The sequence below is a fragment of the Nomascus leucogenys genome, chromosome 5, assembly GCF_006542625.1.
Source record: "Nomascus leucogenys isolate Asia chromosome 5, Asia_NLE_v1, whole genome shotgun sequence".
Lineage (NCBI taxonomy): Eukaryota > Metazoa > Chordata > Mammalia > Primates > Hylobatidae > Nomascus > Nomascus leucogenys.
This window is the reverse complement of record NC_044385.1, coordinates 47,119,656-47,138,368: the sequence shown is the minus strand read 5'-3', so window position 1 is coordinate 47,138,368 and position 18,713 is coordinate 47,119,656. Positions and strand designations below refer to the sequence as shown.

At 41.2% G+C, this 18,713-nt stretch overlaps 1 protein-coding gene across 2 annotated transcripts in view; it reads left to right on the top strand.

The window, feature by feature from the left end:
• The window catches only part of NDC1 (NDC1 transmembrane nucleoporin), a 69,588-nt gene that overhangs the window by 27,309 nt on the left and 23,566 nt on the right, over nt 1-18,713 (top strand). For both annotated transcript variants that reach the window (XM_030812996.1, XM_030812997.1), the window contains exons 9-15: nt 895-987; nt 3,084-3,165; nt 6,250-6,405; nt 9,989-10,234; nt 10,329-10,444; nt 13,873-13,923; nt 18,303-18,366. In XM_030812996.1, the coding sequence (XP_030668856.1) occupies nt 895-987; nt 3,084-3,165; nt 6,250-6,405; nt 9,989-10,234; nt 10,329-10,444; nt 13,873-13,923; nt 18,303-18,366 (808 nt within the window). The remainder of the gene's footprint in view (nt 1-894; nt 988-3,083; nt 3,166-6,249; nt 6,406-9,988; nt 10,235-10,328; nt 10,445-13,872; nt 13,924-18,302; nt 18,367-18,713) is intronic.

Sequence of the window (18,713 nt, the reverse complement as noted above, 5' to 3'; positions counted from 1 at the left end):
ACTGCCACTATGCTTTATTGACATCCTAGTTGTCTTCTGGGGGCTTCCATTTCTACTGAGTACATACTAAATGGACTTGAATTTAAAATTAATTTTCCATGTCATTGGCATAGCTACTATTAAAATATTTAAATATGTGGCAGTAAGATTTTTTTTTTTTTTTTGAGATAGGGTCTCGCTCTGTCACCCAGGCTGGAGGGCAGTGGCCTGATCTCGGCTCACTGCAACGTCTGCCTTCCGGGTTCAAGTGATTCTCCCGCTTCAGCTTCCCGAGTAGCTGGGACTACAGGCGTGTGCCACAATGCCCGGCTAATTTTTTTTGAATTTTAGTAGAGACAGGGTTTCACCATGTTGGCCAGGTTGGTGCCGAACTCCTGACCTCAAAGTGATCTGTCCTTGGCCTCTTAAAGTGCTGGGATTACAGGTGTGAGCCACCACACGCAGCCAAGATATTTGTTTTCTGAAGGGAAGTTTTAAAATTTATATTAAAGAAATGATTTTGGAAATTGAGTTGAGCTTCTGGATAATTCCCACAGAAATCTTTTTAAGTGATTGAGAATTACATTGTTTTTATCATCCAAGTGTTTGTCTTAGAAAATTAGTTTTTCTGTTTTATTTTACCATCTCTGTAGGTTTGTATTCTTCAGTGGCTTCAGAAAATCCTTGTTTGTGAAATTGGTTTTTATTATTCAGAGCCAGAGTCTAATAGTTGGGAAAGTAACATTAAAAAAAATGGTGTGTTTGGGTTTGTGTAACTTTAACCTGTCTTTGCAAGGAGCACGAAAGGTGTCAGTTTGCTTGTGCTGTCTATTTTTATGTTTTAATTTGTGCATGCTTATTGAATGTAAGATGATCATGAAAATAATCATTTTTGGTTTTTAATTTATTTGATAGGCTCATGTGTTTCCTGTTCAACCACCATTTGCAGAAGGGTCAGATGAGTGCCTTCCAAAAGTGTTAAATAGCAATCCTCCCCCCATCATAAAGGTACCAAAACTGTGTTGCATGTCTTCACAGTTACCTCTAACTTTATTCAATACACTTAACATTTAGTACATTTAAGTAGTTGTATTTTTTGAGGGCCTATAATATTCTCATATGGGTATGATAAAAATCACCTACTTGCTAATGCTGTTTATTTTTTCAGTTTTCTTTCCAAGTGACTAAAGTGCGAGTGCACAGTACAGTGTATGTGTATAAGCTAGTTAATTCTATATTCAGAAACAGATATAAGAATATTTCCAAGCATACAATACAGTGATATGCAATCATCTATATTAACTTCTCACAAACTATTCATGATAGCATAACAAAACATTATTGATTTTTTAATTACTAGATCAAAACATTTTTACTCTTGTAGTATTAGTTGGCTTTTGTGATCAAAGATAGCGCTTAGGAATGTATAGATATTTAGTGAACTCTCCTTAAATATGAATTGCTGGTAATGATCCTAAAACTAATTACAATCAAGAATTTAAAGAAGTTGCAGTAATTTTACAAATCAATCTAAGTAAGCATAAATGGTTTAGATTGAATTTGCAAGTTGAAATTTTAAACTAGATCTACAATATGTGTGATCCTGTTAAAAGGTCCTTTAAAAAGAGCTAAAAGAGGCTGAGTGTGGTCTTCAGCACTTTGGGAGGCCGAGGTGAGAGGATCACTTGTGCCCAGGAGTTCAAGACCAGCTTGGAAAACATAGGGAGACCTCATCTCAACAAAAATTTAAAAATTAGTTGAATGGCATGGTGGCACATGCCTGTGGTCCCAGCTACTTGAGAGGTGGAGGCAGGTGCATTCCTTGAGCCTAAGAGTTGGAGGCTGCAGTGAGCTGTGATCCTGCCACTGCACTCTAGCCTGGGTGACAGAGTGAGACCCCATCTCTAAACAAACAAACAGAAATGCTAAAAGAAAGTAGTTAGAACCCAGTTTTGATCACACTCTGAAGAATTTATAAACAAATAAGAAAATAAATAGGATTACTTTTAAATATTACTTATAACTAATTTGTTAGAGAAACTTAAAAGTATCAGTTACTCATTTGGTTACTCACCAAATATTTATTTAGTGGTATGTTAGTCTCTGCTAGTTGTTTGTGGTAGAATGATGAATAAGACATAGCATAGCCTAGTAGAAAATACAGACGCCCAAAATAATTAAAATGTACTGTGGTAAATACATTGGAACCTCTTATTCAGCTTGGGACCAATACAAGAAAACTTCAGAGAGGGATGGTATCTTGAAGGATGAGTAAAGAGGTTTGCCTGGGAAAAGATGAAGATTTTCAGTAAAGAAAAAAAAAAATAATAGGGTGGCTGGGCATGGTGGCTTATGGCTGTAATCCCAGCACTTTGGGAGGCCAAGGCAGGTGGATCACTTGAGGTCAGGAGTTCGAGAACAGCCTGGCCAACATGGTGAAACCCCATCTCTACTAAAAATACAGAAATCAGTTGGGTGTGCTGGTGCGTGCCTGTTGTCCCAGCCACTCGCGAGGCTGAGGCAGGAGAATCGCTTGAACCTGGAAGGCGGAGGTAGCAGTGAGCCGAGATCACGCCATTGCACTCCAGCCTGGGCAACAGAGTGAGACTTTGTCTCAAAAAAAAAAGAAAAAGAAAATTAGATATCACGTGCTAGGCACTGCCTTTGGATATGGTAGCAAGTAAGATTTTCTGTTTTCTTGTGGGCTGCACAGTTTGGTGGGTGGAATCAGATGAGACAACTAAACATTCAGTTACAATACATGATGTTAGTGCCATGGTTGAGAGCTATGTGAATGTATGTTTGTGTGAGGGAAACCAGGGGAAGTTCCAGGAGGAAGTGATGTTTCAATTTCCCACCACAGAGATGTGAAAGAGCACAGAGAATTCTGTAGTTCCTTGTAGCTGGAACTTGTAGTAGGTAGGAAGGGTAGAGGCAGGAAAGTTCTGGAAGTCTAGAAAGGAAGGTTATGGTTCTGAGATTTTTTTTTTTCATGAAAAAGTTTAATTAATTTCCTCTTGGATATATAATGATGAACCCAATTAGTGAGATTTTATGTAGAGGTTAAAAAAAATTAAATAATATGTGTTTTTTCCCCTTTTTAGTATTTAGCCTTGCAGGACCTGATGTTGCTTTCTCAGTATTCTCCTTCACAAAGACAAGAAGTTTTTAGCCTCAGCCAACCAGGTATTGCTAAAAGTAATAGACCTGATTAGGCGTATGTGTGTAGAAAGTAATTCACTTGGCCGGGCACGGTGGCTCAAGCCTATAATCTCAGTACTTTGGGAGGCTGAGGCAGGCAGATCACGAGGTCAGGAGATCGAGACCATCCTGGCTAACATGGTGAAACCCCGTCTCTACTAAAAACACAAAACATTAGCCGGGCGTGGTGGCGGGCGCCTGTAGTCCCAGCTACTTGAAAGGCTGAGGCAGGAGAATGGCGTGAACCCGGGAGTCAGAGCTTGCAGTGAGCCGAGATTGCGCCACTACACTCCAGCCTGGGTGACAGAGCAAGACTCCATCTCAAAAAAAAAAAAAAAGAAAGTAATTCACTTAAAGTTTTTGGTGAGAAAGGTGTATTTAATAAAATATCAGATGTTAGTGAGTCCATTAAATGAAGTATTGAATTAAATCTTACACAGCTTAAGCGTTTATTTCCTTCAGCTCCTTCATTTCCTTAACCTGAAGAAATTATTTAGTACATTGACAATTTTAGGGCAGAAAAATACAGCTTAAGAATTCTAAAAGTTAGGCTGGGCGTGGTGGCTCACCCCTGTAATCCTAGCACTTTGGGAGGCCAAGGTGAGTGGATTACTTGAGCTTAGGAATTCGAGACCAGCCTGGGCATCATGGTGAGACCTTTTCTCTACAAAAAATACAAAAAATTAGCCCAGCATGGTAGCATGTGCCTGTAGTCCCAGCTACTTGGGGAGCTGAGCTGGGAGGATTGCTTGAGCCCAGGAGGCTGTTGCTGCAGTGAGCCAAGATTGTGCCACTGTACTCTAGCCTGGGTGACAAAGTGAGAGCCTATCCCCCTCCCCACCCCAAAAAAGAATTCTAAAACTTTTAATGCTACAAAGGATCTTAAAAATTAGGTGATCTACTCTCTAGATGGGAGATTTAAGTCTCAGAGATTGGCTTAACTAAAGTTAATGTCAGAATTGGAATAAGAGTCCTGTCATTTGGCTGCATGTACAGGACGACTCCTTCTGCTATGCTACTCTGCCTCCCTTTAAAAAAAATGAGGAAGAAACTAGATTTGGTGGTGACTCAAGGATGCTCTCAGCAACTCTGAAACACTTATAGTGTATGCTATTCTTGCCATGCTGTTCAAGACAGCGACTTTGCCAGTTCTCTGTTGTTCCTAGAGGGAAAACAGTCCAGTCCCAGGCACCGGTGGGAAACAGAGAACCTGGGTGGCTTTTCTTCTGTTTTTTAAGAGACAGGGTCTCACTGTATCACCAGGGTAGAGTACAGTGTCATGATCACAGCTCACTGTAACCTCAAATTGCTGGGCTCATACGATCCTCTTGCCTCAGCCTTTCAAGTAGCTGGTATTATAGGTGCACACCAGGTGTGCACCACCATACCTGGCCAATTTTTAAAAATTTTTGTTGAAACGGGGTCTTGCTGTGTTTCCCAGGCTGGCCTTGAACTCTTGGGGTCAAGCAGTTCTCTTGCCTTGGCCTCCCAAAGTGTTAGAATTACAGGTGTGAGCCAGTACACTCAACCAGCTTTTCATCTTCTTTTTAATGATTTCTTCATTATGTTCCAAGCTTGCTAATTACCAGATAAAATACCAGATAATAAACCTTCTATAGTTAAATGTTATATGGAAATAAAATCCAGTTATATAAAAGTATAATTGACTGGAACCACTCTCGTTTTAGTAGCATGAGAAACCCAGAGCTGATATTGTGGAAGATTAACTACAACAATGCTTTTCTGTCAGATTTGAGTTAACACAGGAATTCTATACTCTATTTTTTTTACCAGAGATTCAAGTAAACCGTAAAAGGGTGGCATTTGCTCTGCCAGAGAGTGTGCATTCTAGCACATAAAAAAATTTAATTGGCTGGACGCGGCTCAGGTCTGTAATCCCAGCACTTTGGGAGGCTGAGGCGGGAGGATCATCTGAGGTCAGGAGTTTCAACATGGTGAAACCCTGTCTCTACTAAAAATATAAAAATTAGCTGGGCATGGTGTTGCACATCTATAATGCCAGCTACTCAGGAGGCTGAGGCAGGAGAACTGCTTGAACCGCGGAGGCAGAGGTTGCAGTGAGCTGAGATCCCGCCACTGCACTCCAGCCTGGGCAACAGAGCAAGACTCCATCACAAAAACAAACAAACAAAAATTTAATTGGATGGTTACACAGTTCCTAATGTACCCAAATTACAGTAGTAAAAATATCCTGAGGCCTAGTGATAGAGTATTGTGTGTGTGTGTTTGTAGGTTAGCTGGTATTCCTGAGTTGTACAATGGGGGGAGTGTTTAAGGAGAGATCCAAGTGAAGAGGGAATGATCATTTGGCACATAGGATAGAGAAACCAGTTTTCAGTGGATTTCTCTGCTATTAATGCATAGTGAAGCATGCTTGATTTTTATATAATAACTCTAGGAGACAAAGATCTCCTATGAGAAATAAGGGAATTTTTAAAGGAATGGGGGCACAGTAGTTTAAGTTAAATAATAAGATAATAGATCTGTAAGCTCTCTGAGTGTAAAGTGTGATCATTATTAATGAGTCACTCCCGCAGATGGAACAGCACATAGGGGCTGTTATATACATGAAAATGTAAGGAAGCCCAGGGGATCAGACTCAAAAGTTTAGAGGTCACTGGGGACCATGGAAGTGCATCTCATTGGACATCCTCATGTTCATTGTCTTAGTTCATTGTTCACAGTCATAGCAGTCTGTTTAACACTGCTAGTGAAGTAACCCTGGTCTTTCTCCCTCAACCTAAGATCTAGTGTTTGGCTTTATTTTAGCGACCAATTTGAGGGTTTTTTGTTTTTGTTTTTTTTTTGGTATGTGTGTGGTAAAATAGCAAGTTTTTGCTTGTAGACTTTTGGGAAACTTAATTCATCCGAGTATTCATTGAACTCCTGCTGTGTATTAGATGTCGTGAGTATAAATAGTAGCTTCACTAAGAAAAGTGGGTCCTGATGCAAAGCGTAATGTAGAATTTCTTACTGACTTTTTCCCCCACTTCAAGAGGAGAATATAAGATTATTTACATTTTAAAAGCTGGTGTTTGGACCTCCTAGGTGGACATGCCCACAATTGGACAGCCATTTCAAGGGAGTGTTTGAATCTTTTAAATGGTATGACTCAGAAACTGGTTCTCTATCAAGAAGCTGCTGCTACGAATGGGAGAGTGTCTTCATCTTACCCAGTGGAACCTAAGAAATTAAATTCTCCAGGTAATCCCTAGGACTACTAAGAGGGGAAAAACATTTACATTTTATTTCCTAAGAAAGATGACTGTAGTAGACTGGGCGTGGTGGCTCACGCCTGTTATCCCAGCACTTTGGGAGGCTGAGGCGGGCAGATCATGAGGTCAAGAGATCGAGACCATCCTGGCCAACATGGTGAAACCCTGTCTCTACTAAAAATACAAAAATGAGCTGGGCGTGGTGGCACATGCCTGTAGTCCCAGCTACTCAGGAGGCTGAGGCAGGAGGATCGGTTGAACCCGGGAGGCGGAGTTTGCAGTGAGTTGAGATTGCGCCACTGCACTCCAGCCTGGTGACAGAGTGAGACTGTCTCAAAAAAAAAAAAAAAAAAAAAAGAGAGAGAGATGACCGTAGTTAATCTAAGGATACTTATATGAGTGTGAGGTGTATATTTTTAGGGAAAATTGATCCAACATGTGACATCTTATATTGAACCAAGAAAAAGACCTGGGTATCATTGTAGATTGAAAAAATTAAGCCCAAAACATCACGTTGTATACTCTTAAGTATATGCAGTTTTTCATTGGTTAATTTGAAACAAATTAAGTTCAGTGTGGTGGTAGCATTAAAAACACTACCAAAATGATGGCTATTAAATAGGAGACTTCAGCTTACTCTAGTACAAAGCCAGGTGAATTTTTGCAGATAATATCGGTTGCTGTTCTTGTTGCAGTAGCCCAGACAAAAAGTTGCTGTCCCAGAGAAGAGCAGCTGAGACGACTGGGTGATTTGGGAATGGGGCACAATGTTAGTACCCCTTCCATTTAAAAGACGAAAGCTGAGAGGAAGAAGTAGAGGTGGAGGAACCTGTCTTGTTCACTAAATCCCTTAGGTAGAAGATGCCTATGAATGTAAGACTAATAAAAGGACTTAATGTTCCACGTGTTTTGGAGCCAGGCATTTAGTGAAAATGGATGAAACTGGCTGGGTGAGGATGGTGGTGAACCTGGGAGCATGGGCTTCATCTGAAGGGGGAAGCTGTTGGTTAGCCCTGCTTCATTGTTCCCATATGGGACTTTGGATCCCATATGTGAACTTCCGGTCTTTTTAAAAAAGAGAAGCCTGAAATCTAAACAAATTTTGAGGTGAAATCTTTCAGTTTTTAAACATTGGCAACTAATCTTGATATTTAAAAATCACTATCTGGATCAAAGCAAACTCATCTAGTTTCAAAGTCCGTACTCTGGTGGGGTCATAGCCCCAAAACAAATAGATTACATATGAAAAATGATTTAAATAAATTAACATACATCAGATTTTGAAAGGTTTGAGAGTGTTTCAGATGTTATTAACTTTCAGATCAGCATTCCTCTATTCTACAAATACTTATTGAATTCCTACTGCATACCAAGCAATGTGCTAGAAGCCAGGGAATCACAGATGGAAAACACTCTTGGATCTGACCTTTTAGTGGAAGGCACACAAATAATGATGCAAATATTGATGCAATAAAGATGCCAAAAGGAAATCTGTCCAAAAGGAGTCCGACTGGAGAAGAAGATGTTTGATAATGAAAGGAAGCCTTGTTTGCAACAAAAAAAGTTTAGATTTTATTCTATAGAGATATGGAGCCATTGGAGAATTTTGAATAGGCTAGTTCCATCAAATTAGCATGTTGGAAAGATCATTGTAATTCTGGGTTGGGTAGATCATGAGTCTGACCAAATATGGAGCATTCATTATTGTAAGTTTTTGTCATATACCATCACTCAGCCAAAATTTGTCTCATATTTTGAGGAATAATTGTAAAACTCTTAAAAACTCCAGTCTTAATTTTTAAATTGATTTTTCAAAGATTTCTAATTTCCATTAACCTTTAAAAAGTCATATAATGGGCCAGGTGTGGTGGCTTACACCTGTAATTCCAGCACTTTGGGAGGCCGAAGCAGGTGGATCACTTGAGGTCAGGAGTTTGAGACCAGCCTGGCCAATATGGCGAAACGCTGTCTCTACTAAAAATATAAAAATTAGCTGGCTGTGGTGTTGCACACTTATAGTCCCAGCAACTCAGGAGGCTGAGGCAGGAGAATCGCTTGAACTCAGGAGGTGGAGGTTGCAGTGAGCCGAGATCATGCCACTGCACTCCAGCCTGGGTGACAGAGTGAGACTCTTTCTCAAGGGGGGAAAAAAAAGAAAGAAAGAAAAGTCGTATAATGAAAATTTGGTACTTGGGATGTTTAATTTCTTATATTTCTTATGGTGGTTTTATTAAGAAGATGGAATCCAGCTGGGCGAGGTAGTTCACATCTGTAATTCCAGCACTTTGGGAGGCCGAGGCGGGCAGATCATGAGGTCAGAAGGTCGAAACCATCTGGCCAACATGGTGAAACCCTGTCTCTACTAAAAATACAAAAATTAGCTGGACGTGGTTGTGCGTGCCTGTTATGCTAGCTACTCGGGAGGCTGAGGCAGGAGATTCACTTGAACCAGGGAGTCGGAAGTTGCAGTGAGCCAAGATTGCACCACAGCACTCCAGCCTGGCCACAGAGTGAGACTCTATCTCAAAATCATAATAATAATAATAATAATAATAATAATAATAATAATAATAATAAGATGGAATCCTAATGCAATGTATTTGTTTTTGTGGCTTGTGCTGGAGTGGCAAGAAAAGTTCCTTTGTTTTTGTATAACAGACTCTATTACTAAATTGGAGAATCATAAGATGACTTTTGAAAAAGCCGTTTACAGATCAGATTTATAGATATTCTGGGCAAATTAGCCTTTGGTGTGACTTTTGTTAACTTGAAAGAACTTTCAGGCCAGGTGTGGTGGCTCATGCCTGTAATTCTAGCACTTTGGGAGGCCAGTGCAGGAGGATTCCTTGAGCCTAGGAGTTCAGGACCAACCTGGGAAACATGGCGAATCTGTCTCTACAAAAAATAAAAAAATTAGCCAGGCATGGTAGCATGTGCCTGTAGTCCTAGCTACTCAGGAAGCTGAGGTGGGAGGATCTCTGGAGCCCTGGAAGTTGAGGCTGCAGTGAGCTGAGATTACACCACTGCACTCCAGTCTGGGCTACAGAGCAAGATCCTGACTCAAAGAAAAGAAAAGAAAAAGAAAAAGAAAAGGAAAGGAAAAAACTTTGGGGAAAATGGGGTAACGTTAATATTTTTTTCCTGTATATGTTCACAATATAGATTTGGTATGTTCAGTCAAGAAATACCTAAAATAGTAATGCAGTAAAACTGGATAGATTCTAATGCAGTAATTAAAATTGCCAATTAGAAATAAAATGTGAATCGATGAGTTCATTCAAAATTGCTTAGAGTTAGATAAATTGACCTTGAAGATGAAGATATTCATGGAGGGGGAAAAAAAACAAGAGAGACTATATCAGTCTGACAGAAGATGCATAAAGCTCTTTGAGTGGAGTTTGAATGCAGTAGTAAAATCTGAATCTTGAGACTATAATCATAAATGGAAACAATCTACTGAGCTTTGGGTAAATGCGTTAAACAAAAATTTGGTATGTGTAGAATTTGAAAGCGTTGCTGCTAGCCTGCTTGGATCAGGTTGCCTCTTCAGCACTGGATCTGTTCTTTTACAGAAGAAACTACTTTTCAGACACCAAAATCTAGCCAGATGCCTCGGCCTTCAGTGCCACCATTAGTTAAAACATCACTGTTTTCTTCAAAATTATCTACACCTGATGTTGTGAGCCCATTTGGGACCCCATTTGGCTCTAGTGTAATGAATCGGATGGCTGGAATTTTTGATGTAAACACCTGCTATGGGTCACCGCAAAGTCCTCAGCTAATAAGAAGGGGGCCAAGATTGTGGACATCAGCTTCTGGTGAGAATTATACATTTTTTAAGATTTTAAATGTCATGTTGCGGAGGATCAAACAGCCTAAGTTCTTATCTTGCCTTTTCTTTTTTAAAAATAGATCAGCAAATGACTGAATTTTCTAATCCTTCTCCATCTACCTCTATTAGTGCTGAGGGTAAGACAATGAGACAACCCAGTGTGATTTATTCATGGATTCAGAATAAACGTGAACAGGTAGGATGATATGGTTATAGGATTTATATTTGCATGTAAAATTGAGAATATTAAGGATCTCACATGAGTAAGTCATCAAGAATAAGAAGGGCTTTTTTTTTTTTGATGCTTTGTGTATTGACTCAAATGAAACAGCCAATATTTAATATTTGACTGGTTTGAGCTATACACATTGTAATTTCATGTGGCTTGACCTGATAACCTCATGTAAGAAATATTTGAGTTCTTTATATATCCAAGGTATGCTTTTAGGCACTGGGAAAAAAGCAAACAAAACAGAGTCCTTGCCCACGTAATATTTACATTCAAGTGAGGGGAAATCAGTGAGTAAGCAAATGTATTATATTCTGTTTCTCTGAAATATAAAATATCACTAATTGTAAGACTTACGTACTATTAAGAAAAAAATGATGCCTTAAACCATGACATGCTATTGACTCTAAGATGCATCTCAATAGGTTATATTCAAGATATGGAAAACATGCATAAGAAGGAAGAAATTTGATACATTTTAAGTCTTATCTGGAAAAATAGAGCAAGGAAGACAGACAGTTCCTAGGGGAGAGGGTATCATTTTATGTGGAGTGATAAGGGGAAGTCTCATTGATAAGGCAATGATTGATCAGAGACCTGAAGGGAGAGCTGGGAGAAGCCCAATGCATCTGAGATGGGAATGGACTTGGCTTGTGTGAAGAACAATGTGGATACCAGTGGGCTGAAGCAGAGTGAGTGAGGGGAGAGTGGTTAGTGGGTGATAACGATCAGAAAGGTAGCAGGCACCCAGGGCCCATTGGCTGTAGTAAAGACTGGCTTCATCTCTGAGTGGGATGGAAAGCCACTGTATGGTCTTGCCCACAAGAATGATATGATGTAACTTATATTTTGAAAGTGCTGCTCTAGGGGCTGTGTTGGGACTCAACTCTTGCAAGGTAGGCATGGAAGCCCAGAGATGGTGTTAAGGCTGTTGCAGTAATCTAGTGGGAGATGGTGGTATCTGTGACCAGAGTGGTTGTGGTGGAGGCTGTAAGATGTGGTCAAGGTCTAGGTATGTATTTTAAGGTAGATGGAATAGGATTAGCTTATGGTTTGGTTGTGGTGTATACTAGAAAGAGTCAGTGTTGACTGTTAAGGTTTTTGGCCTGAAGATCTGGAATAATATCGTTGCAATTTATTGAGTTGGAATTTACTGATGATTCTGGAGAAGGAGATTTGTTAGAAGTGAGGGGAGGGAAATCAGGAGTTTGATTTTGGACAAGCCAATTTTGAGAGACCTATGAGACAACCAGGTGGAAATACTGAGTAAGAAATTAGGCATATAGCTGTAGTGTAGGGGAAAGTTCTAGGCTAGAAATGTAACTTTGGAAGTTTTCAGAGTATAGATAGTATTCAAAGCCATGAGACTCGATGCAAACTCTTGAATATAGATACAGAAGAAATGAGATATCCAAGAAAGGGGCCCTCCAATGGCCAAAGGTCTGGGAGATGAAGAATAGCAACGGAGACTGAGGAGCAGCCTCTGAGGTGGGTAGAAAACCAAGAAAAGAAAGAGTTTCAAGGAGAAGGTGGGAGTGTCAGATGCTGCTGATGGGTAGCATGGGGCGGGAACTAAGAATTAACTGTTGAGCTAGAAATGCGGAGGTCACTGAGTCCTTGACCGGAGCTGTTGGCTGGAGTAGTGGGGACAAAAACCAAAATGCATGAGTTCAGGAGAGATTGCTGGATGAATTGGAGACCACAAGAAAAACCACATTTTTAAGGAATTTGTTGTAAGTGGAACAGAAAAATGGGGCAATGGCTGGGAGGAATTGAGGGGTCAAGGAACTTTTTAAAAAATTTTGAGGTGGGTTCTTGGTCTGTCTGTTGCTCAGGCTGGAGTGCAGTGGTATGATCATGGCTACACTGCGGCCTTGAACTCCCGGGCTCAAGTGATCCTCCCACCTCAGCCTCCTGAGTAGCTGGGACTACAGATGCCTGCCTAATTTTTTTAATTTTTATTTTTTGTAGAGACACAGTCTCTATGTTGCCTAGGCTGATCTCAAACTCTTGGCCTCAAGCAGTCATCCTGCCTGAGCCTCATAAAGTGTTGGAATTACAGGCACGAGCCACCACGCCCAGTCATGTTTTTATTTTTTAAATTTGGAGAAATTATAACATGTTTGCTGATGGAATGACTGATTAATAGGGAATGAATGGTTAAAGACATTTTATAAACTTCAGGATCCCATATGGTTCTATATGCCATTAGTACTACTGTGTCACTTTCTAACCAACCAGACACGTGCTGCTTGCTGCAGGCTTCTGACTAGTCATGCAGCTTTGGATGAGAGTATGGTAGGAGCGGATTCACTTTTAAGTTAGTTGGGTTAGCTTTTAGCTGATACTAAGAACATTTTTTCCCCCGGGATTGTCAACTAGTAGAAAACTACTTTGTGTCTTAAGATTTTTTTTTTCCTGTAATCTCAGCATTTTGGGATGCCAAAGTGGGAGTATTGCTTGAGCCCGGGAATTCGAGACCAGCATGGGCAACATGGCAAAACCCCATCTCTACTAAAAATACAAAAATTAGCCGGGCGTGGTGGTGCATTCCTATAGTCCTAGCTACTTGGGAGGCTGAGGTAGGAGAATCACCTGAGCCCAGAAAGCAGAGGTTGCTGTGAGCTATGAATGTGCCACTGCACTCCAGCCTGGGTGATAGAGTGAGACCCTGTCTCAAAAAAAAAAAAAAAGGGATTTTTTTTTCCCTGTGAGAGAAACATACTCTTTTTTTGGGTATTAAAAGGTTAAAGGGCAGGACAGTTATAGAGAATTGAGAAATAATATGGCCTTGAAAAATATCTCCAGTCTGTAATCCTAGCACTTTGGGAGGCTGAGGTGAGAGGGTTGCTTGAGCCCAGGAGTTTGAGACCAGCCTGGGCAAGATGATGAGACCCTGTCTGTACAAAAACATTTAAAAATTAACCGGGCGTGATGGTATGCCTGTAGTCCCAGCTACGCAGGAGGCTGAGGTAGGAGGATCTGTTGAGCCTAGGAATTTGAGGTGGCAGTAAGCTGTGATCATATAACTGCACTCCAGCCTGGGTGACAAAGTGAGACCCTGTTTCTGAAATAAAAAAAAAAAAGAAAAAGATTTCACCAAAACCACTTAGAATTAATTAATTTTTTTTTTATGTCGGGGCTCTAATTTGGGGGTTAAATGTGTATACATGGAATACAGTTTAGATTAGTTGGCTCATCTTGGTTATCCAATTTATAGTACAAAGGTATTTAGTTACATGGCATATTGTTTAAGTATTATTATTCTTTGCCCACAAGATGTGAAGTGTTTCATTTTTTCATTTAAGTTAGTGTCTGGAAGAACTAGGAACTGTGTTATATTTGAATAGAATTTAAAAGGTAAATGTGTTAATTCTTCCTTTTTTCCCACTCAGATTAAGAATTTCTTGTCAAAACGGGTGTTGATAATGTATTTTTTCAGTAAGGTAAGAATATGTGGTTATAGCATTGGGAATGGGGAGGGAGGAAATGAAATGTGAAATAAAGTAGCAGATAGGATCTGACTTGTAAATATTTTATAGCTTAATCCTAGCAAGCCAGGCAGCTTTGCATAGTGCTTCACTGAACCTCCGTTTTAACAATAGTTGCCCTAGACACACATCTCACTTCAGTGGCTTCTGAAGCTTGACTCTCTAGTTGCCTCTCGAGTCTCTTGGCTGCTGGCAGCTTTTTGCTGATAGGCAACACAGACCCCTTCCTGCTGTCTGGATCTTCACAAAGTGAACAAATTTGTGTGGCTATCTGGTGCTTCTTGGCTCATGTCCTGCTAGCATCTTTGTGACCAATTTGGTGTTCAAAAGAGAGATGATGATATCACAGATGTTAAATTTATGATGAATAAAAAGTTATAATTCAGACCACACATGAAATGACTTCCCAACTTGTGTATCAGCTGTTCCAGCTGCCACAGGAGAGTAAATCTCAGTTGTAGAAGCTAAAGATTCATTCCTGTTTTTGCTGGCTACGACTGTTGTGTCTTTATTTAATCCTTTGATGTGCAAAACCTTTGCCCCTATGTAGGGGAAAGAATTTTTGTTTTTAGCTTTTAAAATCTAGCCTCTCTTTCTGCAGATATTGCAGTATTATCTAATATCACACTCACTCCATTAATACCTTCAAGCGAAAGTTTATATTGGCATCTGTTATATTGATTATTTGGGAGTCGTACTCTGGTGGAAAAAGAGGTCTGAGCAGCCCTAATAGAATATAGATAACACATAACACAGTCATTTCAGGGGCTTGAAACTGCTTTTCCACTATGGTGGAAGGGACGATCCACCCAACTAGCTATTACCTTTACCAAAAAATAATCCACCCTGGGCTGCCCATTAGAGGAAGGTGTCTTGTCTTCCACCAAAAGGAAGAGGGGTTATCTGAAGTTTTACTTCAGTGGTTGGTTTCAAAAGAAGGGGAAAGGCCAGGCACGGTGGCTCATGCCTGTAATCCCAGCACTTTTGGAGGCCAAGGCAGGCGGATGACGAGGTCAGGAGATCGAGACCATCCTGGCTAACATGGTGAAACCCTGTCTCTATGAAAAATACAAAAAATTAGCCGGGCGTGGTGGCAGGTGCCTGTAGTCCCAGCTACTCGGGAGGCTGAGGCAGGAGAATGGTGTGAACCCGGGAGGCAGAGCTTGCAGTGAGCTTGAGATAGAGCCACTGCAGTCCGGCCTGGGCGAAAGAGCGAGACTCTGTCTCAAAAAAAAAGAAGGGGAAAATAACTCACCATGAGTGTCTCATGTGTGCCATACTCTGTTTTTGCTTCAGTTCCCTCATTTAATTCTAACAGCATTCCTGTGAGATATGTCTTTTTATCCTCATTTTACAGATAAGGAAACCTGAGACTCAGAGGAGTCATGTGGCCTAAGGGCACAGAGACAGTAAGTGGCAGACCACATGGTGACCAAGATCTCCTGTTTTCTGGAAAGTGAAAGGCTAATTTTGATCCCAGTTTTGCAGGTGGATCTATTATATGATAAATTGTAGACACTGCTGCTATTTGATGTTAAAAAATGTTACTTAATAGACTTGTTGTATGGTACTTAGTAGGCTTCATTGGGTACATAACCAAAGACAGCATTTGTTCAAATGGACCAATTGTTCCACACTATTCCATGGTGGTATGTTAAAGAAGGTTAGGCAGCGTGAAATTGTGTCATTCACAGCAACATGGATAGAATTGGACGTCATAATCTTTTTTTTTTTTTTTTTTTTTGAGACGGAGTCTTGCTGTATCGCCTAGGCTGGAGTGCAGTGGCGCGATCTGGGCTCACTGCAAGCTCTGCCTCCCAGGTTCACGCCATTCTCCTGCCTCAGCCTCCCGAGTAGTTGGGACTACAGGCGCCTGCTACCACGCCCAGCTAATTTTTTGTATTTTTAGTAGAGATGGGGTTTTACCATGTTAGCCAGGATGGTCTCGATCTCCTGACCTCGTGATCCACCTGCCTCAGCCTCCCTAAGTGCTGGGATTACAGGCATGAGCCACCGCGCCTGGCCGGACATCATAATCTTAAGTGAAATAAGGTAAATATTGCATGTTCTTGCTTACATATGGAAGCTAAAACATTTGATCACATGGGAGTAGAGTGGAAAGAACAGACTGGGAAGGGTGGGTAGAGGGTAGGAGGAGTATGGAGAGAAGTAGGTTAAAGGGTACAAATATACAGTTAGAAGGAATAAATCCAATGTTTGATACCAGAGTAGGATGATTACAGTTAACAAAAACGTATTATACTCAGGTGATAGATACCCAAAATGCCGTGACTTGATCATCATGCATTATATACATGTAACAAAATTTCACATGTACTCTATAAATTTGTACAAATAAAAACATTTTTTAAATGAAGGTTAGGCGGTTTTTCTTTGAGTGGGGTTGAGGGTAGACAATTTAAAAGAGATAACAAGTAGGCAGTTTTGTTGTTGTTGTTGTTGTTGTTTTTATTTATTTATTTTTTTTTGAGACGAAGTCTTGCTCTGTCGCTCAGGCTGGAGTGCAGTGGCGTGATCTCAACTCACTGCAAACTCTGCCTCCCGGGTTCAAGCGATTCCCCCACTGCAGCCTCCCAAGTAGCTGGGACTACAGGCGTGCACCACCACGTGGGCTAATTTTTTGTATTTTTAGTAGAGACGGAGTTTTACCACGTTGACCAGGCTGGTCTCAAACTCCTGACCTCAGGTTATTGGCCCTCCTCAGCCTCCCAAAGTGCTGGGATTACCAGCGTGAGCTGCTGCGCCCAGCCAATTTTTTTATTTTTATTTTTTATTTTATTTATTTTGGTTTTTTGGGGTTTTTTGTTTTGAGACGGAGTTTCACTCTTGTCACGTAGGCTGGAGTGCAGTGGCGCGCTCTCAGCTCATTACAACCTCTGCCTCCCGGGTTCAAGCGATTCTCCTGCCTCAGCCTCCCAAGTAGCTGGGACTACAGGCACATGCCACCATGCCCAGCTAATTTTTCTATTTTTAGTGGAGACAGGGTTTTGCCATGTTGGCCAGACTGGTCTCGAACTCCTGACCTCAGGTGATCCACCCACCTCGGCTTCCCAAAGTGCTGGGATTACATGCATGAGCCACCACGTCCAGCCATCCCAGGCTGGAATGCACTGGTATGATCTTGGTTCGCTGCAATCTCGACCTCCTGGATTCAAGCAATTCTCCTGCCTCAGCCTCCCAAATAGCTGGGATTACAGGCGCGTGCCACCACACCTAGCTAATTTTTGTATTTTTAGTACAGATGGGGTTTCAGCATGTTGCTCAGGCTGGTCTCAAACTCCTGATCTCAAATGATCTACCCACCTTGGCCTCCCAAAGTGCTGGGATTACGGGCATGAGCCACCACGCCCAGCCAAAAATTTTTTCTTTCTTTTTTTTTTTTTGAGATGGAGTTTCACTCTTGTTGCCCAGGCTGGAGTGCAATGGCACGATCTCAGCTCACTGCAACCTCTGCCTCCCAGGTTCAAGCGATTCTTGTGCCTCAGCTTCCTGAGTAGCTGGGATTATAGGTGCCTGCCACCAGGCCCAGCTAATTTTTTGTATTTTTAGTAGAGACAGGGTTTCACTATGTTGGCCAGGCTTGTCTCGAACTCCTGACCTCGTGATCCACCTGCCTCTGCCTCACAAAGTGCTGGGATTACAGGCATGAGCCACTGCGCCCAGCCCCAGCCAAGTTTTTAAAAAGAGTTTCTGTAACCATTCTCTTAAGTGATCTCAGAACTGATCCTCCGGCCGGGCGCGGTGGCTCACGCCTGTAATCCCAGCACTTTGGGAGGCCGAGGGGGGCAGATCACGAGGTCAGGAGATCGAGACCATCCTGGCTAACACGGTGAAACCCCGTCTCTACCAAAAATACAAAAAATTATCCAGGCGAGGTGGTGGGCACCTGCAGTCCCAGCTATGCGGGAGGCTGAGGCAGGAGAATGGCGTGAACCCCGGGGGACGGAGCCTGCAGTGAGCCGAGATCGCGCCACTGCATTCCAGCCTGGGCGACAGCGAGGCTCCGTCTCAAAAAAAAAAAAAAAGAAAGAACTGATCCTCTGAGGTAGGTTGAGTATATGTAACTTTAAATTAGTAACTGAGACACAGAGATTTAGAGACTTGGCAAGGGCCACACAATGAGTTGATGGTAGAGTGCTTTATTGTAGTTAAATGAGTAATTATCAAGTTAAATATAAAAGAATTTATTTTAAATTTTAATTCTTGAGAGGCAGCTGTGAATTTTTTGTTTTGTAGTCTACATATTTATTTAAAGGAAATAATGGAGTTTTCGCTCAGGGGAGTTCACTTGAATGTTTTGTTTTTATTTGTAGCACCCAGAGGCATCCATTCAGGCTGTTTTTTCAGATGCCCAAATGCATATTTGGGCATTAGAAGGTAAGCAATGGCTGTGAACTGTAACTGTGATTTTAATTGTCAGTTAAATATTGAAGTATAATCCATGAAAGGGCAGTTCTGGTCCTTGATCTCAGTCTTTGAATGTACAGATTCGTTTTTATATCTTTGTTTTATATAGATCATTTTGAAAAATATATTTAGGCGTATTTTGATGTGGGCACAATTTTTTCTTGTATGTAAGCAGAGAAACTGAGCCTGGGTTCTTTTTAGACTCCTGAGTAGCTGGGGCCACAGTTGCATACCACCACGCCCTGTTAATTTTTGTTTTAAAAAAATTTTTTGGGCCGGTTGCAGTGGCTCACGCCTGTAATCCTAGCACTTTGGGA